Raw genomic sequence first — 26,238 nt, forward strand, 5'->3', positions numbered from 1 at the left:
TTCAAGAAACTCGCTATCATCTGTTTTTGCTCTCTTTTTGCGTTTACTTATCCTCTCTCTCTCTCTCTCTCTCTCTCTCTCTCTCTCTCTCTCTCTCTCTCTCTCTCTCTCTCTTCTTCTTCTTCTTCTTCTTCTTTCTTCTTCTTCTTCTTCTTCTTCTTCTTCAAGATCCGTGTAGCCCCTCCCGGGCTAATATGGATATATCCCCGCGTGTTTCAACAACTTGATAAGGTTCCTTGGGTTATTGATGAAGTGGTCTTTTGGCTCCTCGTTTCACATCATCCAATGCCGTAGGCTCGCCCCTCGTTGACAGCCCTTCATGACGTGTTCAGCAGTGTGGGGTTCGTCGCAGTCAGGGCAGCGGTCCGATTCTATCGCCCCAAATCTTCTGAGGGTTGCACTATCTAGCAGGCTGTGGCCTGACATGAGTTGATTCCATATGGTCTGGTCTCTTCTCCTGTCAAGCTTCCTCGCTTTGAAGATTCTGGCTGCACGTCCCTAGAACTTTTGAGTTTCCCTCCTTGCGTCCAACTTGGTAGCGGTCGTCGCCGTCTGAAGAGTGGTTGGCCTCTTTTCTGGTTCCAGTGTTGTGGCGTCATTTGCTACTCGGTCGGCCTCTTCATTGCCTTGTACTCCACAGTGCGACGGGATCCAAACTACCTGGGTTCCAGGGCATACGGCTAACTTGCTCCAGATTTGTCTTCCTAAGCTGCACATTTGTTTTTCCGGTCCTTCTTGAAACTGGCGGGGTCCTGTTTCGGGGAAACTCTGTCGCAACGTCGTTTCCTCCGCTGCTTCTGTTGGCCCAGCGTATACGGTTTCTCCATGCTAACTCTCTCTCTCTATCTCTCTCTCTCTCTCTCTCTCTCTCCCTCTCTCTCTCTCTCTTTCTCTCTTTTTCTCTCCCCCCTCTCCTTCTTTTTTCTTTTTTTATTTCTCTCCCATTTTTTTCTAGAAACTCGCTATCATCTGCATTTTTTGTCTTTTTTATGATTAATTAATCTCTTTTTTCTAGAGAGTTTTAATAGTTTTTATGGCTCTCTGTCTGTTACGATTTACAATAGCCTTTGATACAATGACCTTCAATGCAATCCGAGCAAGATGAGGAAAACAATGATATTTAACCACGTGCTGAAACCAAATATTCATAATTTCAAACGATATTATCACATTCACTTGGTCTTTTCGAGCTTGAGATTCTTAAGCATAAAGCGTTATAATAAAGCATTTCTAAGCAAGTGATTCAATTAATGTTGCACCGCAACATTTGGTCCGCCCACAAATAGGTTAAGGATAAAATAGTCAAAGCATTAGGCACCAAAAGCATTAACTCTCTCAAAAAATTTAGCAAAAAATCTAAAAGGGGAAACTTAAAGGGGAAGTTAAAAGCGGACCACCCACTAGATAACACATCCCCCCTCATGTTATACAAGTTGATTAACTTGTATAACAAGGTTGATTAACCTAATTCTGAGACCCGGTAAAGTTATCTATTGGGAGAACTATATTTCAAGGGTTACAAAAACTTTTTTGTGAAACTTCGGGGAAAACAATCTCTTTCTCAGTTCTCGCGGAGAACTCGAAATTTTTAGTTTAGGTTTGCTCCCCCGAAGTAATAGCACTAAGTTCGCGCGCAAAAATTGGCCGCATTTTTTGAAGGGGGGATTAAGTGAAACCCGATTTCCCATCTTTTGCGTTATTTTAGTGTGTTTTTAGCTTTCAGCACAGCAAAATCCACAAAAAGACAAACGAAACTAATACGAATAAAGGCCAGCATCAAAGACACGAAAAAAAACGCCCTCAAAGGCAACAGCAAGTCAAAATGTCCAATCTTGAGATGCAGAAACAGTCGCGGGGATCACACCGCAGCGTTGCTACAAGGTTTAACAATGAGGCTGAAAATATCATGTCAAAAGATCTAGACACCATTTCAGAAGCAGACATCAACAGACTAAATCAGGTAGTGACACTTCTCACCCGAAAGCAGAATTTTCTGGTAACTTTGAACCAAGAACCTCAACAGAACTTGACGGAGGCGGAAGCACTGGACAATGATATTCTGGAGTCCGAGGAAGTTGATGACAAGTTGACACAGAACATTGATGCAATCAAACGCTTCACGAAACGTTTTGAGGGACCTTCAACAGCAGCAGATACTTCAACACCATCTACTTCAACGCTCTCCGATGCTATGAGGAGCTGAGCCAACATCAAGTTACCAAAACTCAATCTGCCAGTTTTTTCGGGTAATTATATGGAATGGACTTCGTTCTTTGATTTGTTCAAAGGAGCAGTCATCGACAACAGTTCTCTTCAAGGAAGTCAGAAGTTGCAGTATCTGAAAGCATCTGTAAAAGGTGATGCCGCCAAACTGCTTGCCTCGATACCAGTTACCGATCACAATTTCGACATTGCTATGAATACTCTGATAAACAGATACGAGAACAAGAGGATCATCATTCGCACACACCTGCATTCAATTGTTTCGTATCGATCACTGACAACCGATAATGCCAGAGACTTAAGAAATTTAATTGAAGCAATGGACGAACATCGACTTGCCTTGCAGAATTTGGGAGAACCAGTCAATAGTCAAGACATCTTTTTTGTTTACTTGATCAGTGAGAAGCTGCCTACAGAGACAAGAAAACAATGGGAGCTGTCTTCAAAAGGCAAGGAACCTCAAAGGTATGCAGAGCTCAGACTTTTCTTAGAAGAACGCGCACAAGCACTCGAGGCAACAGCGCCAAATGGAGTAGGAGCGACAAAAACTCAAATGAACGGGAACCAACGACATTTGCACACACATTTGGCGACTTCCGAGCAACAATGCGAATGTTGTGAAGAAACGCACAAAATTTTCAAATGCGGAAAGTTCAAGAAACTTTCAGTGAGGGAACGTGCAGAACTGATAAAGGTTAGAAAACTCTGTTTCAATTGTCTGCGACCGGGACACAGATCAGAAGATTGTGATGGATCGAAATGCAAGCAATGTGGTAGAAAGCATCATACTCTTCTTCATCGTGAAAACATTCACAACAAAAACACCAATCAGCAAACAACTAGCGGAACAACCAGCACTCAAGCAAATGACAAACAGAAGAACAACGCTATAACAACAACAGCAATTGCAAAAGCTAAGGATGAAAACAAGTTCACAGGAGCTATGACTCAACGAACTTCAGAAGAAGTCTTTCTTCAAACCGCAATTGTTGCCGTTAATGTTCACGGCGAGACAATTCTACTTAGGGCACTTCTAGACTCAGCTTCACAGAACAACCTTATAACTGAATCAGCAGTACAAAGGTTACAATTGAAGAAGAAAAGCAGCAACACAAAAGTTTTTTGACTAGGTGGGACGGTTCAAGACAACAAAGGTCGCGTGGACCTTCTTATCTCAACAAGGAACAGATCGTCCACTGTCAATATTAGTGCGTCAGTTTTGACAAAAATGACTGAAAATCTGCCATCAGGGTTCATTGACACCAGCCAATGGGAAACAGTAAAGGAGTTGGAGCTTGCTGACCCAGACTTCAACAAGACGTCATCAATTGACCTCTTGATCGGAGCATCTCATTATGAAGATATAATGATTGGTAACAATCGACTAAAAGAGCCTAACCGTGGAATAACATATAGGCTATCAATGTTCGGTTGGGTCGTTATTGGAAGGGAACAGACAGACAAAACCTATACAAACGATCTGCAGACTTTCTTTGTTTCTTCAGAGCCAGAAAATTTGCAGCGTTTTTGGGAAATAGAAGAAGTTCCAGCAGCGCAGCTTTGGACAGCCGAAGAAAAACGCTGCGATGATCACTTCAAGGAAACAACTAGAAGAAGCCCTGAAGGTCGCTTCATAGTGAAACTTCCCTTCAAGAAAGAGACAAAAGCATTGGGAGATTCACTTCAACAAGCCAAAAACGACTCCGCACTCTTCTATTCAGATTGGAAAGACAACCCGACCTTTATAAGAGATACGCAGAATTCATTGGAGAGTTTTTTCATCTCGGACACATGGAGAAAGTTCCAACATCAGAACTTGTCAAGCCTGTCGAAAACTGCTACTATCTTTGTCATCATTGTGTGTTCAAGGAGTCAAGCAATACCACCAAGCTGAGGGTCGTTTTTGACGGATCCGCAAAAACAACAACAGGAGTATCTCTCAACGACAGACTCATGGTCGGACCAAAAATTCAGAAAGACCTTTTCAGCATTCTTGTTCGATTTCGACTACACCAAGTAGCACTTTCTGCTGATATTGCAAAAATGTATAGGCAAGTGGAATTGGACAAGGAAGACAAAGATTATCACCGATTATTGTGGAAAGATCCAAATTCAGAGGCGATTGAAACTTATCGTATGACTCGGGTAACATACGGCATTGCGTCTTCGTCTTTTCATTCAATTCGACCACTACAAGTTCTTGCCGAAGAAACAACAAACACTAAACTTCGTTTGTCACTAACAACTGATATGTATGTGGATGACCTACTTACAGGATGCGAAGATTCAGAAGCCGCAGAGAAGCTTCAGGACGCCATTATTACGCTTCTTGCTTCAGCAGGTTTTGATATACGGAAATGGGTATCTAGCGACTCAAAACTTGTATCAAGACTAGCTGCCACTTTCAGAGAAACGGAAGACGAGAAGATAATTGAAAGCGAAGACTATGCCATTAAGACGCTTGGGATAAGGTGGAATCCAAATCCTGATCAATTTGGTTTCACAGTAAAACTTGACAAGGGAACTCCATTTACAAAACGGCAAATCCTCTCAGAAGTTTCACGTTTATTTGACCCACTGGGATGGCTATCACCAACGACTATTCAACATAAATCCTTTGTTCAACTGTTGTGGATGGACAAACTTAGCTGGGATCAACCTTTATCGGACCCAATTCTACAGCAGTACCTGCGACTTCGAGCACAACTGAAGGATCTTGAAAAAATTAGTCTTCAACGGAAGGTTCTCAAGCCAGCCACGAAATCAGATTTGCAGTTGCACGTCTTTTGCGACGCTTCTACTACAGCTTATGCTGCTGTCGTTTTCATCAGACAGGAGACAGACAATTTCATTGAAACAAAAATGCTTACAGCAAAGACAAGAGTTGCACCAATCAAATCAGTTTGTGTGCCAAGGTTGGAACTTTGTGCTGCTCTGCTAGGAGCTAAGCTTGTTGAGGCAGTGACAAATGCTATTAGCGATGAACGGTTTCCAACTCCGAATATTTTTGCGTGGTCAGATTCTACAGTTACAATTGCCTGGCTACAAGATTATCCGAGGAAATGGAAAACATTTGTCGCCAACCGAGTAGCGAAAATACAAGAAATTCTTCCAGCCAGTAGTTGGAAATATGTTCCAACAGAAGATAATCCAGCGGATTGTGCTTCCAGAGGATTAGCAGCAGCTGATTTGATGAACCATAAGCTTTGGTGGGATGGACCATTGTGGTTGCGGCAACCTGAAAACGCCTGGCCTTCACTTGACATTTTGTCACCTACAGGAGAAGAGACCAAAAAAGTAGTAAAGGTGCAATCTGAAAACGTGACAATGATTTCATCAAAAGAAGATAACGCAATTGTTTTGATGATAAATCGGCATTCGTCAATACATAAAGTTACAAGGATATTTACCTATGTCCAAAAATTCATCAGCAGTATCAGGAGAAGAATTCAATCTTCAAAAGCGAAACAACGGACAACAAAAATGTCGAACAGCATAAAAGCATGCTCTTCAACGCCAAACGAAAGGACTGATAGTAATGAGTCTACGTCTCAACCAATGATCTGGACTTATAATTCAGTCTCTTTACAAGGGAAAGATTTATACGAAGGACGACTTCAACTGTACAGCTTCATACAGCGAAACTTTCTTCATGAATACAAGATCATCATGAATCAGCCCACTGAAGATGCAAACAACAGCAGCAGAGATGCGACAAAACAATACGTTCAGAAACGTATCAAATCCACTGGACCAGAGGGGGTTGGTGGTACAGGTAGGGCCGGGGGCCCAGGTGCTTACATCAATACCAGGATTGGCAAGGGCACGGGGATCTCTTTAGTTACCAATGGTCCTCAACACTTAGGTGGGACCGGAGGCCCGGGATGTCTTGTCAGCGCCAAGGGCGCGGACGAAAATTGGAGCTCAAGTTCAGCCGGTACTCCTGAGGTTATAGGTAGGGCCGGGGGCCCAGTTAGTCTTAGTCTTGTCAGCGCTGGGAGCACAGATGAAAGTTCGAGCTCTTTTTCTACTAGTTCACTAGGTATAGGTAGGGCCGGGGGCCCAGATAGTCTTGTCAGCGCCGGGGGCGCAGGTGAAAATGCGAGCTCAGTTTCTACTAATTCCTTAGGTACAGGTAGGGCCGGGGGCCCTGGTAATCTTTTCAGCGCCGGGGGCGCAGATGATAATGTTTCTACTACCAATTCCTTAGGTATAGGTGGGGCCGGGGGCCCAGGTAGTCTTGTCAGCGCCGGGGACGCAGGTGAAAATGCCAGCTCAGTTTCTATTACCAATTCCTTAGGTATAGGGAGGGCCGGGGGCCCAGGATGTCTTGACAGCGTAGAAGCTGTCGGGGTCTCAAGGGAGGATGTCAGACATGGTATAGGTTGGGCCGGGGGCCCTGGGGATCAACTGTACATCATGTCTACCGGGAATACAGACAATTCTAGCGAAACAGTACATCAATTCAACAAAGATGACACCAGAGAAATAAAATGTTTCGTCAACGCCTATGCAGCAGCCACTAAAGGGAGACACAGAAGACGAAAATTTCATAGAAGCAGCAGTCTCAACAGCCTTTCACCATTTTTTGATGAAGAAAATAAGGTGATTCGAGTTGGAGGGCGCCTAGCCAATTCACCCTACACAATAGACCGAAAATTTCCAGTTCTTATTCCAAGAAAATCGCCAATCACTGAAATGCTTATTCGAGAAAAATCTTCACGGAGGACCTCAATTGACGTTATACACGCTTCGACGAAATATTTGGATACCTGGAGGGCTTTCTGTAGTGAAAGGTGTCTTATACAGATGCAAGCCATGTATCCTTTTGATGCCAAATTGTTACAGCCTCAGATGGGAGATCTACCTCGAGAGCGAGTAGTGCCGTCCTTTGCGTTCAGTCACTGCGGACTCGACTATTGTGGACCGTTCTACACGAAAAATGGAACTCGAACGCTTTTGAAAACATACGTTGCAATTTTCATTTGCTTCAGTACGCAGGGAGTTCACATAGAGCCAGTTATGTCTCTGACCAAGGACGACTGTCTTGCAGCCATTAAAAGATTTGTGTCTCGTCGAGGTATTCCTGATGAAATATACAGCGACAACTCAACAACTTTCATTGGGACCAAGGGAGAGTTGGAGTTTCGACAAGCCTTAGCTACGCACGAGTTTGAAGATTTGATATCAACGTTCGGCAAGGAGAACAATATTACTTGGCTTACTATACCGCCGAGAACACCAAATTTTGGAGGACTATGGGAGGCCGCTGTCAAATCTTTGAAACGCCACATGTACCGCAGCATTGGAAGAACAAAATTGTTTTTTGAAGACTTCACAACACTGTTGACACAAATTGAAGCAATCTTAAATTCAAGGCCTGTTACGTCCGTTTCAAATGATCCCAATGATGCCTTAGCACTTACACCAGGACTCTTTTTGATAGGACGACCAATCACAGCATTGCCTGAACCAAAAACAACAGGAAAAGAAACAATTTCATTGACACGACAGAAGAAGAGGATGGACAATCTTATCCGAGATTTTTGGAAGAAGTGGTCAACAGAATATTTGTCAAATTTACAACAACGGAAAAAATGGCAAACGGGACAACCAAATATTGACATCAATGATGTAGTAATAATCAAGGAAGAGAACACACCACCCACTCTGTGGCCAATGGGACGAATAACAAAGGTCTTTGATGGAAATGATAAAATAGTTCGAGATGTTGAACTGAAGACATCATCTGGACTATTTATACGACCAGTCAACAAGCTTGTCTTGTTAATGAAAGAGGATATTGTCATGCCGTCATTAAGATCTGACAAAGAAAATGACACAGATGAAGAATGAACAACAGAGGATGCAGACGAGAAATGACATCAAGGAAATGTAAATTACAACTGTACAAAACTGACAAACAAGAACTGATTGAATTAAAGAAAGTATCAACAAACTTGCAATGGGTTGCCGAGAAAAACTATTTACAGCAATTGACCACTTAGCCAGAAAGCCAGTTTCAATGATATATTAATAAAGTTGAACCAGTTCAAGGAGGCCGGTATGTTACGATTTACAATAGCCTTTGATACAATGACCTTCAATGCAATCCGAGCAAGATGAGGAAAACAATGATATTTAACCACGTGCTGAAACCAAATATTCATAATTTCAAACGATATTATCACATTCACTTGGTCTTTTCGAGCTTGAGATTCTTAAGCATAAAGCGTTATAATAAAGCATTTCTAAGCAAGTGATTCAATTAATGTTGCACCGCAACACTGTCCTCTCTTATTCCTTTTGTGTTCAAATATCGTCTCTCTCTCTCTCTCTCTCTCTCTCTCTCTCTCTCTCTCTCTCTCTCTCTCTCTCTCTCTCTCTCTCTCTCTACCTCGTTCGCTCACTCGCTCTCGCTCTGCCTTTTTTTCAGAATTTTGTGTTTACTTAACTTTCAAGTTAAGTAAACAGAAAATTTTGACTCATTTTTACACTAAACTAAAATTTCGTCCTATGTTAGTTTTTTATTCATCAAACAAGCATCCCTGTAATAGTTTTACGGAGCCTGCTAGTTATTTTCAAACACATTTGACACAGTTTGACTCAAATCATACAGTTTTGGTCTTCCGAAGGCTTTGCATAACGTGAACGAGCTTATGCCTGGATCATATCCGATATGGGTCTGGGTGGGTCTTTTAATAATACTTTTGAGCAGGCACCTGTGTGTGTGCCGAAACTTCGGGCCTGTCGAAGTCTGAATCATAGGCGATTCCGGCTTGACTGGGTATTTTGATACGCAAAAGTGGCCTGTATATACATTTTGACCAAGTACCTCAATTTCGGTTGATACCATTAAAGTTTTTGAAATTGTTTTTCCATTTTAAGAATTGTTAAAGTATATGTGAATCATGAAAACATTGCCAATTTTTTGTTTCGGTTCTCACAATGCAAACGAAGGATCCCTCTTTTGAAACTATTTTCCATTTTTTCTATACCTTAGAAAGTTGAAACGAATGATGCAACAGATCACGGAATAGAAATGGAAAAGAAAAGGGGCCTTACCATGTAGCAACATAACCGAAGTTTGAATTGAAGTCCTGATGATGTTGGTTGATGAGGGAATCAATGGCATCAAAGTCAGTCTGGTTTGAGATCTCCCTTCTGAACGTGTTGGCTGCCAAGTTCACGAATGGCCTAGTGTCCTCGCCCATCAGTTGCACTGTCAAATCGTCGTCAAAATTCACATTGACCACCGAGCGAGGAAGTGACTGAAAGCGTATTTTGCCATTATTAATCTATTGATTTAAATCAATTCGGATATGAAGTAGAATTAATCAAATTGTCGGACTAATTTTGCAATGCTTGTGATTTTTGAATCTGTTTATATGACAGGACAAACAAAATTGCCCAAAACTACAGTTCAAAAATTTAGATGTGCATTACTACTAATAATACTGAATCACAAATGATATCGGAGACTAAAAATCATCTACTTTGTTAAGCACATTATAGGTACTACTGCTTTTGACACTCGTTATTTCTGGTCTCACTCTGTGACCGACTGGGCTTTGCTTCAATCCATTATCTCGATACGTATTCGGAAAGCAATAGACAGACTAATACAAAAACGGCTGCTCTTTTCTCTTGTAAAACTCTTGTTGCACTTTTATGATGAGTGTTAATATCAAATGGTATCCCTGGCTAATAAAAATTGCATAGTTATCAAAAATAGAAACAGAGACAACTAATTTTGAACTGAAAACTACATACACTTCTAAAAACCCTATACCAGGCCGTGTTCGACCAAAAAAGACCTAGCAGAAAAACCCATGTTCGACCAAAAACTGATATGACGTGGGCTTGTTCGAATCAAATGATTCAAAACAATTTAAACGGGACTTTATAGTCATCTCGACTGTAGCTCGCATAATTTTTTGCAGCCGGATTATAGTGCAAACAAAGTTCTGTCGCTGTACTGATGCTCGGCAAAAAGAATTGCTGCTTAAGTGGCGGTCAAGCAAGCCAATAGGTAAGCAAACGGAATTTTGAAAATGCACTCAAGTAAGCCGAAAAATTTTGGGATACCCGTATTCTAAGTTGCCCCAGGTGGGCTGCTGGACGCGCTTCGGAGCAACTTAGGACCAAAATAGACGCAATTTAGGACCAAAATAATTGCTGTATAGCCTCAAATACTAAAATAGGAAATATGCCTGAGTCAAGCGCTATTCGCTTGACTAAGGGAATAAGTCAAAAGAAGAAAAGAAGATTATTTCACCAACATATATGCATAAAGTATATTTATACACAGTCTACAACTGTCTTTAAGGTTTTGTTTTTATTTTAATACTGACCCAATGACCTTGCTGATTTCTTGCTCCGTTGATTGTCACCATTCGCAGTTGATCCAAGATTCACCAAATCGTCAAAATTGAGAAAACCGAACAAAATTTATAAGCAAATATTGAATAGGAAATGTAATTTGAATTTATTCACAAAAGTTAGCAAGCAACGGAGGCTCAGGTTGTTGATTACACCGTAAAACAAATTATATTACCCTTTTTTTGAAGTAGCCATTTCATACCCTTCATTTAGTAGAAACACGTATGTGCAATTTATTAAAAAGTAATTTACTTGAGATATAGGTATGTGGTTCTGATTGAAATTTGTATGCATGAACAAAATAGGAAAGGAGGCTGGGCCGGTAGAGGGCCGGTAATTCCAAGCTCATGCTCCATGCGGTAAGTGTTATCAAACGAAAAGAAGCAGAGTTTTGACGTCAATGCTTTTTATTGGCTAAACTTAAGGCAAATGGAAAAGTAGGAAAAAAGGAGGACTCTGAAAAATTCAAAATCAGTTTTCGGACTTTTTGAAGCTTCAACAACGGACTTGGCCTTCTCTCTAGCTACCCTCTCCAGAAGACTTCAATACAATCTTCTAGCTAAACCATTCTCTTTTTCCTAGTCCTGTAGCCAACAGCAGAAGTGAGGTTGCCCCCTTGCAGAGGAGAAGCAGAGGAACAGGGAGAAGACTAGAAGAGCGCGAAGCTCAGCAGAAGTACTTGCTCCCGAGAACGTGTTTGAGCACGCGATAGGCCATCTTACAGTGGTGGTCCCAGAGAGGCTACTGTGAGGAAGAAAGAGACGATTTCCAGCTTCATATGGCACAACCAGGAGCTGGAGTTGGGGGAGGTGGCGGCGCTGCAGTGGCTCCAGCGGCAGTAGGCTCCCAAGCCCAAGTACCCAGCAAGTTCCCGTCGAAGTTCTTCAACTCTTTCGACCGTTGGAAGAGAGTGCCATGCTCTCTGTCAAGCGAACGAGTGGAATGACGCTCAGTCAAAAGGAATTCTGCCAACACGCTTGACTCGTCATGCAATTGACGAGTACTACATACTCCCGGCTCAGTTGCTGCAACAGGAAGCAGGACAACCAGCATCAACACTCCAGATTGAACTCAATGAGTCGAGGAACTGGATCGGAGACCACCCATGTTTGAGGCCGGCCAGTGCTTAATTCAAGAGTCTGCAACAAAGGGAGTCTGAGAAGATTGTGGACTTCTACAGACGAGTGCAGAAAAAAAGTGAATCGGCCAATGCAGCCCTAGCGGCAGATGCAAGAGACTTGGCTGCGAAGGAGACCATCATAGAAGGATTGGGGGTCCCAGACGTGAGCGGGCACCTGCTGCGGGAGGAGCCCGGAACGCTTAATGCAGCATACAAGAGAGCACTTAACCTAGACGCAGTGACCAAGGCTGAGGCTCAGAGATACCTCCGCCGTGGTGTTGGTGTACGATATGTGGACGTTGAGGGCACAGACTTGGGAAACAGTTCTGCTCTCGATTTGATTCAATCATCGCCTGTGCAGTCCCCTAAGATGCAGATCATGAAGAATGGTTTCCAGGCAATGAAACCTCAGCGTCCAGAAAGGAACGAAAAGGCGAAGCAAGACATTGAGTGCTATGCGCGCTATGAGAAACGGCAAAATTCAAGAAACTGTCCAAATAAGAAGGAACATTTAAACGAGGATCGGCCAGGGAGAGAACATAATCCACACAAGACTGCTCCGGCCAGCAATGTGTCACCCGTTTTTGTCCTAAAACGACCCGGATCCTCGAAGGCAAAGTCAGTGGGGGAAAGCAGCGGCCCATCGATACTAGTGAAAGCCTATATTGGTGGAGCTGAAAGAAGAGCTGTAGTGGACACCGGCAGTGGGGTAAACCTCATGTCCAAGGAGATAGCAGAACAGTACCCCGTGCCACTACAGAAGTATGACGGGACAGTGTACCATGCGGCGGGCCAGCAGATCCAACTACTTGGTAAAAAGAGCTTGCCAGTTTCCATGGGCGGCAAATTTGTGTACGTTGCAGACTTTCGGGTAGCCCCGATGCTGCCAGTGGACATCATCCTTGGCACAGATTTCCTCAAGCCCAATCAATGTTCGTTCGACTTCCAAACGGGTCGATTGTTCACCGGTACTACTGAATCGAGTGCTGTGGCATTCCACTGTGTATTCAAGACCGAAGTTATTGTCAACACTATTGACCACGGGCCAAGTGAGATGAGTGGCTTCGAATGAGGTTTCATGACAGCCAGATGCCTGAAATCAACAGAAATAGCACCCTACGGGAGACTAGTTGTGGAGATTGAGATCTCGGAGAGCGGAGTAAACATGTCTCAAGGAAATTTTTTGGTCTCGGAAATCAATTGGCCATAGAAGTCATTACTGGCAATTGCTGCAATTTACTCGTGTGATGGCGAGGGCCATGGCAAAATATCCATGGAAAACCATGCAGACACAAGTGTTAACATCGAATCGGGTGCCCTAATCGCCAAAATTAGGAAAACTGCATGGCCAAAGAAACGAGAGGAGCTAGAATACACTAAGTGGCTCTTCGAGCAATTTTACAAATTTGAGAGTCCCACCCCATATTGGTTAGCGTACAAGAACCGTTTTTATCTTTCTGGACAACACCGCAGGATGTCAATGGTGAAACTGATGACCAATTCGCCCGAAACAGAAAACATTTTTTTTCGAAACTGACAACGCACTTGGACTCCGTTTCAAATCATTCGGAAAACGACCAAAGGCAGTTTTTCATGGGGACAATGGGCCCAAGATATGTTATTACATTATCCCCTGGGAGAGAAGGTACTGTACACAGATCTTTGGCACGTGCTTGCGAACCTTTGAACAAAAGCTGAACGATACCACACAAGGCAGCTCAGAATTGATGAGAAGGACCTGAAGCTCTTTGGATTGAACATGGAGATCTTACACGATTTCATCATCAGAAATTTTGGCGTTTCTGAAGTTAGATTTTGGATCATCCCTGACCAATCACCTGCAGAAGTTTTGAGTGAAGATTCAAAAGAGGAGCCACTGCAGTGCTCTCAACAATCAGACAAGATGCTCAGTTCAACGCGGACGTACACTGAATCACGGAGGCACTCCTTGAAAACGCAAAGGGGACCAACAACCAACAGAAGGACGTAGTGGAGCAGATTGTCTACAATTTTAGAGCCAATTTTGCAAAGGATGACAATGAATTGGGCTTGACCAACCTAGTTGAGCACAATATTGACACCAACGACAACACGCCAATCAAGCTACCGGTTTACAAGACCACCCCGGCTGAGCAGGCAGAGATTAAGATCAAGTGCAACAGATGCTCGATTTGGACATCATCCAACCGCCAAAAGCGATTGGAGTGCTCCAGTGGTCTTGGTGGGAAAGAAGGATGGCACTTCAAGTTTCTGTGTAGATTTCCGCAAACTCAACGAGATCACCAAAAAAGACGCATTTCCATTGCTTTTAATTGATCAGATCTTGGACTGCTTGGAACGGACCCAATTTTACAGCTCCTTGGATCTAGCAGTGAGCTACTGGCAGGTACCACTCACCGATAGTTCTAGACCAAAAACGGCCTTCTCAACGCCAGACGGAGGCCACTATGAGTACAATCGGCTACCCTTCGGACTGTGCATTGCGCCTGCAACTTTCCAGCGCCTCATGAATCTATTGTTCAACGAAGAGCTTATGATTTTGTGACCATCTTTGTTGATGATGTCCTCGTCTACAGTCCGAATCTTGAAGACAACCTCCAACACCTCAAAATTGTCATGGAGAGACTAGCGTCAGCCGGATGAAGCCTTCGAAATGCAAGCTGATTCAAACAACAGTGTCCTACCTTGGATATCACATTGGGGCGGATAGAAAATGACCAGATGAGGAGAAACTGCACGCCCTATCGAAGTGGCCTGAACCCACTAATACAACGGAGATACGATCATTCGTTGGCTTTTGTAGCTACTAACAGACGATTTGTTAAAGAATTTGGGGGTATAGCGAAGCCCCTACATGAGCTTACTAAAAAGCACCAGGGATTCTATTGGAAGGAGAATTCTCAGCGTTCCTTTCAGACCTCAAGAATAGGCTCATCGGAGCACCAAATTTGAGCCATCCAAATTACGACCGACCTCTTGTTTTGGACACTGACGCTAGTAACAACAGCATTGCCGCTGTTCTGTCGAACCTAGACAGCAATACTGAGAATCCACTTGATTTCGCCAGTCACGTGCTGACGCGAACAGAAGTAAACTACATTACAACGAAGAAGGAGGCATTGGCAGTTGATCACGCAGTAAAGTGGTTCCGCTCCTTTTTGCTGGGTATCCACTTTATACTTCGGACAGACCACACAATTTTACAATGGCTCTTTCTTCAAAATGCTGACGGAATGTTATACAGAAAGATTGAGGTGTTGCAAGAGTTTGCCTTCCAAGTATTTCACCGGCCTGATGAGAAACATGGCAATGCAGACGCTCTTTCTCGGCAAACAACAAGGGAACCTGAGTGGCAGGAGGGCGAGGAAGGGGAAGCAACTGGATCTAGTCCGGAACCAATGAACTTGGAGACGGCAATAGCAAAATTGCGAGAACCAGATGTTTTTTTGTGTCAATAAGGGAGCAGTCAGAAGAAAACGTGGCCTCAGTGTAACTCAAGGCTAGCAGTGATGAAGTCAGGGCTAAACAGAGGGAAGAACAAGCTTTTGCCACGATTCTGCAAAAAGCTACGGTACCACTGAATGACAGACAGTACAACTGCTGTATTTTTGGAGTAAATCCAATGACGAGGGAACAGGCTCAGAAGCTGGGACCTGAAGTCCTCGGGTTATGGAATAATTGGGAGCAATTCATGATGAAGGATGGTATACTCATACCAAAGTGTCGAATGTGTTATACCCCTGGCAAAGACGGCTATCAAGAACTTATCGCTATACCAAAAGTTGCAAATGGCAGCGTACTAGAACAACTGCACGCCTCCTAGGTAACAAGAGGGCACTTTGCATTACACAATAAACTCGGTAGAACTCGACAACGGTTCTGGTGGCTCATGATGAGAAGAGACATTGATAAATGGATCAAAAGTTGCAAACCATGTGCAGCGCGATCAATAGCTGGCAGAAATTTGAAAGCGGAGTTGCAACCAGTCACAGTGGGAGTACGGCTCGCGAAAGTGGCTGCCAACATCCTGGGACCAGTAACGCGTAACCGAGATACGGGAAACAAATACATCTTGGTCACAACTGATTTTTTTAAGAAATACGTAATCACTGTCCCTCTCTCAGCATTAACAGCTGCAGATGTCGCAAAGGCATTCGTTGAGAAATGGGTTTTGCGGTTTTGAGCCCCCGATACTTTGCATACAGACCAAGGAACCAATTTCTGCTGCAAGCTCATGACTGAAGTGTGCACCCTTCTGAAATTAGAAAGATCCCGGATATCTCCGTATCACCACCAAGGAAAATGGGGAAGTAGAGCGCCAAAATAGAGTTTTGGCAGATGTGATCAGGATATGCTGCTCAGAAAATTCAAAACAATGGGAGTCAATCCTCCCATACGTAGAGTTTGTTCACAACACAACTATGCACAAGTCGACAGGAGAAACCCCCTTCTCTTTAGTGTTTGGAGACGAAGCCGTCTACGCAATTGATTTATTGTTCCACAAGCCACCAGAGACAGAACTTACAGTACACGAGTCACTCAACTTTTGGACGAGAAGCTTCTGGAAGCCCACATGTGTGCTCGTGAGACCCTGGGCGCAGTAAAAAAAGACAGGAGGATAACGCACGAAAAACCGTATCAGAAAGACCACAAAGTGGGGCTCTTTTCGCCTCAATTGGCAAAATTAAAGAAGTTCTACCTAACAGGGACTGGCTCATATACCGTTTTACGGAAAATTAATGAAGTCAATTACGAAATTTGTTCCAATAAGAACAAAAAGAAAAATCAGATTCTGCACTATAACAGACTGAAACTCTTCAAAGCACAATCAGAAAATGAGAATCAGCCTGTGCGTCGATCCACACGAATTGCAGAAAGACAATCAAATCAACGTTATGATCCGGACAACTAGCCAAGTAGCAACGATGAAGATGATGCATTGCTACAGCGTAATTTGAGGATCCCCAGGCAAGTTAGGCAGCCTGTATACGACATGTGCGACAACGATAACATTGGTGGTGACATACAAGATTTTTTTGCTGAACCAACTCAAATTGTGGCCCCGATGCCAGAAATCAATGGTGATGAAGGACCAGCAGCTTTCGATTTTGAGCCCCAGCAGGAACCAACAATCGATGCAACTGAAGAGCAACCGGCGATCGTTGCAGACGAACAGAACAACATTGACGATGATGAACAACGTCGATATCCGAGTAGAACACGACAACCAGTAGACAGAATGGGACTTTAAAACTTTTAAGTGATGCATACAATTATAATATCTATGCAAAAATTACGAATCCGAATATGATAAAGATTTTAAATAGTGTATTCAATCTATAGAGGAAAACATTTTAACTGCATGAAGTAGTGTTAAACATTGAGATAAGTCAAAGTAATCAACCAATCACAAACACTACCAATCCTATTGGTTAGCTTTCAACTTGCATATCATAAACAGTCGACCTTTTTTTCAAAATCAATTTTCTGGGTTACTTTGTCTTGGCCTTACCTCTTATCCTGCTAGATAAAACTTTGTGAGTTCTAAAATGCTTCGAAATCTACTCATATACTGGCTGATTCTCTTCAAACCTGATGACTTCATTTAGGACGTTTGGTTAGAAGCAGAAGTGGTGTTCATCCTAGATAGGACGGTGCGTGTGGCCTCTTCTTTCAAGACAATGAGAGTGTTTGTACCCATTCCAGAACTCCCACGCATTGACGTTAACCAACTACAACTCGCATGACACAACCTCGCGCAGCATTTGACCCAACAATGGGACGGAAATTACAAAGGACACGTTTGCTCTTCCACGGTTATTACGGAGAGTTACGGAAACTTGACTGCCAGTGCAGTTTTTGAACAGGAAAACGAAAATCAACGTCTTCAACAGAATTATCTGCTATTCAAGGACCGAATGTCATTGTTTAGCAACCAGTCCAATGTGGTACATGAGGAAACAAGGAAAAAGAGACAAGCCAACGTGCTATTGGCGGCAGGAGTGGCACTCATCCTGGGTCCGAAGCTGGAGGCAGTAGGCTGTAAACTCTTCTCTATATTCGGTTTATGCAAATCAAAAGAAGCAAGGCACATAGAGAAACTGCATGAAAAAACCAGAGAAACAAGTGGATCGTGGACTGGCTAAACACTCAAATGGGAGGTGCAATCAAAATTCTGAGTGCTGAGGAGCTCGCTACGCGCAGTCGTGTTAAGACCATCAGGAACAATACCGGCAGAAACTTAGACTTGCTTCTCACCCAAATCAATAAGATGCGGAAAGAATGGGAACGCATGAGTTGTTGGGGATGCAAAATAACCGAAACGTGTCGAGATGGGCTGAAAGTCAACTTGCAGATCGAGAATCTGCTAAGAATTATGTGCGAACTACAAAGGCAAGTTCTTGTTGCACGTGCCATTGTTACCAACCTGGGATATGTGCTAAGCGATGCCCTAATTTCTCTAACCAAAGGACTATTACCAGCCAGCTTGCTACCGCCACCACAAATTAGGGACATTGTGTCAAAAATGGAACAAACTGGATGGTTCCCCGCAATCAGCAAGAGCAAGATGTCTGCATATTACGAATTCTAACCAATAAAAAGCGCCGAAATATCATCCAAAGAACTCCATATTGAATTTCATTTCATCACACCTACGAAAAACACAAAGTCTATCGTACTGTGGCAACTCCACAACCACTGAACAGCGGAAACATGGCAACAGTTTTCGCAACACTTTGTCGCCTCTCCACGGCAGGAATTCTTTGGGGAATTGGATAGATCTGAATTAGTCAAATGCCATAGCACTGACCGTCTTAGGTTCTGCAAAAGTCCGTTTGCTCTAACACGATCAGCGAAGAGCTCGTGTCTTAGCAACCAGTTTCTTGACCAAAAGACTGACGGGATGAAACTGTGTCCACAGAAAAGAATCCTGTTGCCGGCAAACCAATCAGCCCAAAACCTGAGGCAGCCTATGTTTCTTCTTCACTCGGAACACAACAATTATCATCTTCTTAACGTAATAATGGACACACGATCAGGCCAAATACCTGGCTGTAGAGTTTGTTTGGTGCAACCACCCTGCAATGGACATCTAGAACTCCCTAGTGGTGGTCTTATCCTTCATCTGCACACCTCGGAGCCCGAGGTGTGCAGTGTTGACACTGGAAAGATAACAAACATTCAGCTACCTGGGATGCTACAGGAAATGTTTGATCACGTGGAAAAACAGTTCATATTGGCACCAGCTACCGAAAAAGATCATATGAAATCGGAGATTTTCAAAGCCGTCACAATGACGCTAAACCATCTACCAGACGAAATTATTGATTCCAAAAAACTTCTTATATTGGCCGAACCCTTCATACAGCATCAAAAAATGCAACGTCAGGACTACAGCGACAGGCTTATGCAACACGGGATAGTTCCCTTGAACAGTTTTATATTCCTCGCTATTCTGTTGGCACCTGGTCTGGGAGTTGCTTGTGGTCAGTGGAAGCTGCTGGAAAGACTTCGGCGGTTTCTTGCAAATAAATTTAAACAAGAGTCACCATCAGTAGAAAGAGTCACATTCAGCAAAAGAAATGAGAAGTAAGAGCCTGTAGTTGAACTGCCTGCAGGGAAGCTAGACTTCTACCCAAAGATCTAAAATTTTGCAGCTGCTTAATTTAAATTTGCTTGATTACTGCTATCCTGGAGAATAGCAAGACTAGATGAGGGGTATGTAGGACTGCAAAATAGACGCAATTTAGGACTAAAATAAATGTTATATGGCCTCAAATACTGAAATATGAATTATGCCTGAGTCAAGCGCTATTAGGTTTGACTAAGGCAATAAGTTAAAAGAAGATTAATTCACCAACATATATGAACAAAGTACAATTATATACAGTCTACATTTGTTTTTTAAGTTTTATTTTTATTTTACTACTGACCCAATGACCTTGCTGATTTCTTGCTCCGTTGATTGTCTCCATTCGCAGTTGATCCAAGATCCACCAAATCGTCAAAATTGAGAAAACCGAACAAAATTTATAAGCAAATATTGAATAGGAAATGTAGTTTGAATTTATTCACAAAAGTTAGCAAGCAACGGAGGCTAAGGTTGTTGATTACACCGCAAAACAAATTATATTACCCTTTTTTTTGAAATAGCAATTTCATACCCCTCATTTAGTAGAAACACATGTGTGCAATTTATTAAAAAGTAATTTACTTGAGATATAGTTATGTGGTTCTGATTGAAATTTGTATGCATGAACAGAATAGGAAAGGATGCTGGGCCGGTAGAGGGCCGGTAATTCCAAGCTCATGCTCCATGCGGTAAGTGTTATCAAACGAAAAGAAGCAAAGTTTTGACGTCAATGCTTCTTATTGGCTAAACTTAAGGCATTTGGAAAAGTAGGATAAAAGGAGGACTCTGAAAAATTCAAAATCAGTTTTTGGACTTTTTGGATTTTCAACAACGTACTTGGCCCTCTCTCCAGGTATCCTCTACGGAAGACTTCATTTCAATCTTCTAGATTCAACTCGTCTCGTCTTCCTAGTCCAGTAATCAACAGCTGAAGTGAAGTGGCCTCCTTGGAAAAGCACCAGAACCGGGGAGAATACCAGAAGAGCGCGAGACTCAGCAGAAGTACTTGCTCCCGAGAACGTGTTTGAGCACGCGATATGCAATCTTACAGACGTATTTTTGTTTTTTTTGGTGCATTCGATTACATTATGCACTTTAATATTAAGCGCAGTGTTTAGTGTAATGGTTAGCAATGGGTTATTTCGGATATATTCTGGCATAACTATCACATAAAATTCGGCTAGCATTTATGTCGGCTTACTTTTACTTCGGCCTACTTGGTTCTACTACATTTCACCCCTATTCATTTAACCCCAATTTCTTCATCCCTCTATCATTTAAGCCCTCTATCATTTAACCCCTCTATCATTTCGCCCCTCTATCATTTCATCCCGCCAATTAGCAGTCGACATTAAAGGCATGTTTTGTCATAATTAAGTGGATAATTTAATCCCACGTTCGGTTGTGATATATTCATATCAAGTCCCACGGGCCGCTGAGGCATTGTTATGACCCGCGAGGCAGGGCCAAATGATTATATTGCTAATTTAATAATCCTTTTTTTTTAGAAATTTTAAGTATAAAATCTGGTTGAATTGATAGAGGGGTAAAAAAATAGAGGGGTTAATTAATACAGGGGTGAATAAATCGGGGTTAAATGACAGGGGGTTAAATGAATAGGGGTGAAAAAGCGGGACACCGGCTTACTTTTTGTCCACTTGATGCGGTGGGAAACCGTTAACAAATTTTCCGCAAGCTGTCCAAAATTGTATATGAATTCTTTGACTTTGTTAGAGTTTGTGAGATTGGTGTTACAAGTTCCGTGACAATTGTTGCAGGTTCTCAAGAATCTCAGCGGAACCGATATATCACAGTCTGGTTCTCCGCCTGGTTCTCCTCTGAGGTTTCCGCCGGCCTGGATCTTCACAGGGTTCGATTGTCTAACAATCTCACAGAAATAATTAGTCGCTCGGACGTACAAATAGACTGTAACTTTTTTTTGTTGATTGAAGTTAAGAAAATCTTTTGTGATAATATATGTTCATGCTCGTGTTGAAGTATCTAAGGCTTCAATCAGTGTTAGTAATTTTGCTAACTTCTTGTTAAGTAAGCTCAACAAACTTAAAACTCGCAAAATCTTAAAATCTAGCAGAACTTAGCAAAAATAATAAAGTTGTTGAAGAATCAAATTTTAGTCTGTCTGAGAGCCAACTGCTCTGTATAACAGTTTCTAACGGTTCTAAAAACAGTTCGGTATCACTAATCATGCAATTGGGTTAAAGTAAACAACCAAATAATTATCATTTATAACATCATCACTACTGGTAGGTCAGTGTTTACATAGTACATGTCAAATTACTGCAATAATTGCTTTTGCTGACATAAGCACGGATTGTTATTACGTGGCTGTAAATGCCTTGAATGTACGGTATTTGACCTTTAAGGGTCACCTAAAGTATCATTAAATAAATAACTTAAGAAATTTAACAATAAATGACAAAATACCGAAAAATGCCAATTTTGCACAATGTAAGTGCTAATAGCCACACTTGTGGGTCTGATGCAATAGCGTTCGTTGGGACCACGATTAGCTTAGAGCTAACCCTAACCGTTTGCCATATCTTCATGTTGCTCGGGTTTTGCCGTCCAAAAAATCGGGGGTGTTCAGATTTTCGGTCCCAAAATTTTCAGTTTTGACCATTTTTTGAGTTTTGACGAATTCTAAGTTTTTTCAGTTTCAAACGTTATTTCTTGCTGTCTGATGGCTTTTATAGCTGATTTGAAGTGGCGCCAACATTGCTGGCCCTATTTTTGATCTCGGAAACGCCATCTTAGAATACTGGCGCTAACTTCACGACTGATCGGTTCAGCTCTCCATGTGCCATTTTGACTCTCGTTGATCTTACAACACCGTCGTTACCAGTGAAGATCTCAATAATTTGTCCCAATTTGTATTCACAGCTTTTAACAGAGTCATCTGATAGCCAAACAAATTAGAGTCACCTAATAGCCTTCTTTCATTTTTTGCACATGTTCTTTTGAGCACTTCGATCTCTGGTTCCATTGTGGAAGGTACTCGCGAGTCCATCTTTTCCAGATCATGTCTGCATATGCTTGAGCCGTTTTGAATGATTTTCTCAGGTCATTTTAGCGTTCACTGGATAACATGAATGGTGCACTCGCGCTCTCTTGTCCTAGCAAGAAATGATTTGTTGTGAGTGCTGTCAAATCTTCGGAGTCGTCACTTACTGCTGTCAGGGGTCTTGCGCTGAGTGTTTGTTCCGCAAGACACATTGTTGTGCTGAGTACCTCGTCGGTGAGGCTTCGGTTGTCCAAGATTGCAATCATGACCTTCTTGAAACTTTGAGCCAGTCTTTCCCAGATTCCATCAAAGTGTGGGGCTCCAGGAGGATTGAATTTCCAAACAATCTTTTTCTGTGCTAGGTCACTCTCAATTTTAGCTTTGTCCCACTCGTTCATAAATGGTTTCAACTCATTGGCTGCTCCAACGAAGTTCATTCCGTTGTCACTGCTGATGGTACTTGTGTAGCCACGTCTTGCGATGAATCTTGTCACTGCAGCTAGACATGACTCGGTGTCTAATGACTGTGCGGCTTCGATGTGTACTGCTCTCGTTTTCAGGCAAGTGAAGAGGCAGCACCATCTCTTCATGGTAAGTCGTAGGGACTTGACTTCGAAGGGTCTGAAGTAGTTGACTCCGGTATGAGTGAATGTGAACAAATGTTCATCAAGTCGATCTCGGGGGAGATCCGCCATCGGTGGGTGAATCGGGTTGGCGTTTTTGTGTCTGCATTTGATACACCTCGAATTGATTTTCCTTAATGCATTTCTTAATCCGATGATCCAGTACTCTTGTTGAAGCATGTTTCTCACATATTCTGTGCCCTCATGTAGGTTGTCTCGATGTGCTTTCTCCAACAGAAATTGTACGACCGGATGTTTTGCTGTCAATAGTATTGGATGTTTTGCATTATAATCAAGGTTTGAATGCTTCTGTCGACCTTTCACTCGGTGTCTAATGACTGTGCGGCTTCGATGTGTACTGCTCTCGTTTTCAGGCAAGTGAAGAGGCAGCACCATCTCTTCATGGTAAGTCGTAGGGACCTGACTTCGAAGGGTCTGAAGTAGTCGACTCCGGTATGAGTGAATGTGAACAAATGTTCAGCAAGTCGATCTCGGGGGAGATCCACCATCGGTGGGTGAATCGGGTTGGCGTTTCTGTGTCTGCATTCGATACACCTCGAATTGATTTTCCTTAATGCATTTCTTAATCCGATGATCCAGTACTCTTGTTGAAGCATGTTTCTCACATATTCTAAGCCCTCATGTAGGTTGTCTCGATGTGCTTTCTCCAACAGAAATTGTACGACCGGATGTTTTGCTGTCAATAGTATTGGATGTTTTGCATTATAATCAAGGTTTGAATGCTTCTGTCGACCTTTCACTCGGTGTCTAATGACTGTGCGGCTTCGATGTGTACTGCTCTCGTTTTCAGGCAAGTGAAGAGGCAGCACCATAGCTTCATGGTAAGTCGTAGGGACCTGACTTCGAAGGGTCTGAAGTAGTCGACTCCGGTATGAGTGAATGTGAACAAATGTTCAGCAAGTCGATCTCGGGGGAGATCCACCATCGGTGGGTGAATCGGGTTGGCGTTTCTGTGTCTGCATTCGATACACCTCGAATTGATTTTCCTTAATGCATTTCTTAATCCGATGATCCAGTACTCTTGTTGAAGCATGTTTCTCACATATTCTAAGCCCTCATGTAGGTTGTCTCAATGTGCTTTCTCCAACAGAAATTGTACGATCGGATGTTTTGCTGTCAATAGTATTGGATGTTTTGCGTTATAATCAAGGTTTGAATGCTTCAGTCGACCTTTCACTCTAAATGTTCCATCTTCCTCTACGAAGGGTGACAGTTTGGCGATGTTTAATGTTTTTGAGATTTCTTTGCAGTTGGTTACCGACTTTGAAACATTCGGGAAGCTTTCGTTTTGAACAAATAGAAACAGTATTTGTTCTCTTGATGGATTTCGTCTGCTTTTAGGCGTCCCTTCTGCTTCGTCTTGCACCTCATGCAGTAGGGAATGAAATTCCTCATTCGGTTGAAGCCACTGTATCGTCTCCAGTTAAATAGCTGTCCTAGTTTATTTTCTGTGGCTACAGTATTGGTAGCTTGCTCAGCTTCAACTTCGTTCACTTGGCACTATGGCTTTGGCCACTTTTCTTCATTGGTCTGGAGCCAAGCCGGCCCATTTAAACACCCGAATTCCTGAATTCCTTGAGGCTTTTGATGGACATCCCTCTTGTGCCAATATCTGCTGGGTTTTCGATGCCTCTGACATGTCTCCCTTGATCCATGGAAGAGTTTTCCAGTATTTCAGCTGCCCTATTGCCAACTAACACTTTTGTTTCCTGTGAGCTGACTGTAACCACTGTTAGACTGTAGGTGAATCCGTCCAATGATATAATTGGTCAATTTTCACATCATGTTCCCTCAAAATCTGCCTCCTGAGACGAACTCTGTAGACTGCGGATTGAAGTTCTAACTTCGGAATCGACGTGTGTCTGATAGGTGCTACGCGGCATTTTCCTATCACATAGGTGAGTTCCAACGTTGCTTCGTCTTGAAGATATGCCACGATGCACATCGCCTACGCGTCTGTGAAATTGTGTAGTCTCAAGTTTGTACATCCGGTTTCAAAATAAAGTCGACTTATTGACATCGTCCTTATCTCTATCAACTCAGAGCACCAATCACTGAAAAGTTTTGAGTGTTTGGCTGACAACTCTTTGTCCCATGCCTGTCCCATTGCTGCCCAGATGCTTTTGAGTAAAAACCGCATTCGTATGGTGAAGTGTGAACATATCCCAAGTTGGTCGAACACTGCTGAGACAAAGGATAGGACAATTCTCTGAGTTATTTTTGCTGGAAATTCTTGCTCAGTTCCACGACACACAATGAGACTATTTGTGTCTACATTCCAGTTCAGTCCAAGTTTTGAGGATAATTGTGGCTCGGCCTCGAAAGTTTTCACAACTTTCCTTGATCTGTCTGCCTCTGGGATTTGTGACTTGACTTCTTCGTCACTCGTTATCCATTTTGTCGAATTGAATCCACCTTTGCTAAGGATCCCTGTGACTTTTTGATAGAATTCAATCGCTTCTTAGGGTGTTCTGACTGACTTGAGGAAGTCATCCATGTAGAAGTTCCGCTGGACTGCTTTGACAAGATTTTCCTCAGCTTTCGCGTTATCTTTCGCCACTTGATGCAAGGCGTAATATGCACAAGTCGGCGCGCTCTTCGCCCCAAAAACATGTCGTGTATACTCGTAGACTTCTATGCTCTGCTCTGGATCTTCTCGCCAGATAAATTGTAAGCATCGGTTGTCATCGCATTGGGACAGCAACTTGAAGAAACATGTGCTATTTGGGGTTCTCGGAAGCAACAAATAATTCCGATCAGCCTCTGCAACAGGTCTGGTCCAGACATAAGTTTGTTGTTAAGTGCTACACCTTGGTTTTTGGCTGCTGCGTTGCACACTCTTCTAACTTTCTCGGCTTTGTGAGGGTTGATGACAGGATGATGTGGCAATTACCACTGAAGCTTGTCTCTGGTTTCGTTCAGTTCAACTTGTTGGACTTTGCGGACATAACCAGCTTTGACGTCAGTGTCAATGATTTTCTGATAACGCTTTTGCAACATATCATCTTTCTGTTGGCGTCGTTCTAGGGACTTGAGTTGCCCCTTAGCAGAGTAGAAGTTATTTGGTAACTTCACTTCGTCCTCTCGCCACAGAAGTCCTACTTCGTATCCTTCACCAGTGAATCGAGCTGTTTGCTTCAATGTCTTGATTGCTCGTTGCTCCTCTTTTGAATTCCCAGTGACATCACAATTTGAGGCGTAGGATTCGATGTCC

At 42.8% G+C, this 26,238-nt stretch overlaps 4 protein-coding genes across 4 annotated transcripts in view; 2 read left to right on the top strand and 2 right to left on the bottom strand.

Moving 5' to 3' along the window:
* LOC142340341 (uncharacterized) overlaps nucleotides 1-827 on the bottom strand; it is a 27,910-nt gene extending 27,083 nt beyond the window's left edge. Inside the window, exon 1 of the mRNA XM_075390916.1 lies at nucleotides 743-827. Within this exon, the coding sequence (XP_075247031.1) occupies nucleotides 743-827 (85 nt within the window). The remainder of the gene's footprint in view (nucleotides 1-742) is intronic.
* Nucleotides 1-26,238, top strand: part of LOC142339313 (activin receptor type-1-like) — a 361,804-nt gene that overhangs the window by 185,510 nt on the left and 150,056 nt on the right. The window lies entirely within an intron of this gene.
* Nucleotides 3,452-8,079, top strand: LOC142340342 (uncharacterized). Its single transcript, XM_075390917.1, has 2 exons — nucleotides 3,452-3,596; nucleotides 3,878-8,079. Exons 1-2 carry the CDS (start codon nucleotides 3,452-3,454, stop codon nucleotides 8,077-8,079), a joined length of 4,347 nt encoding a protein of 1,448 aa, XP_075247032.1.
* Nucleotides 9,285-26,238, bottom strand: part of LOC142340343 (uncharacterized) — a 30,729-nt gene continuing 13,775 nt past the window's right edge. The window contains exon 3 of the mRNA XM_075390918.1: nucleotides 9,285-9,494. Within this exon, the coding sequence (XP_075247033.1) occupies nucleotides 9,285-9,494 (210 nt within the window). The remainder of the gene's footprint in view (nucleotides 9,495-26,238) is intronic.

This window comes from Convolutriloba macropyga, chromosome 5, assembly GCF_964194025.1.
Source record: "Convolutriloba macropyga chromosome 5, txConMacr16.3, whole genome shotgun sequence".
In the NCBI taxonomy this organism is placed as follows: Eukaryota; Metazoa; Xenacoelomorpha; order Acoela; family Convolutidae; genus Convolutriloba; species Convolutriloba macropyga.

What these genes read in the sequence shown, in the direction of transcription:
- LOC142340342 (XM_075390917.1), top strand. Translation starts at nt 3,452, where the DNA reads ATGACTGAAAATCTGCCATCAGGGTTCATTGACACCAGCCAATGGGAA. An exon ending in TTATGAAGATATAATGATTG is followed by an intron (nt 3,597 to 3,877) that starts GTAACAATCGAC and finishes CTTCCCTTCAAG; the next exon opens with AAAGAGACAAAAGCATTGGG.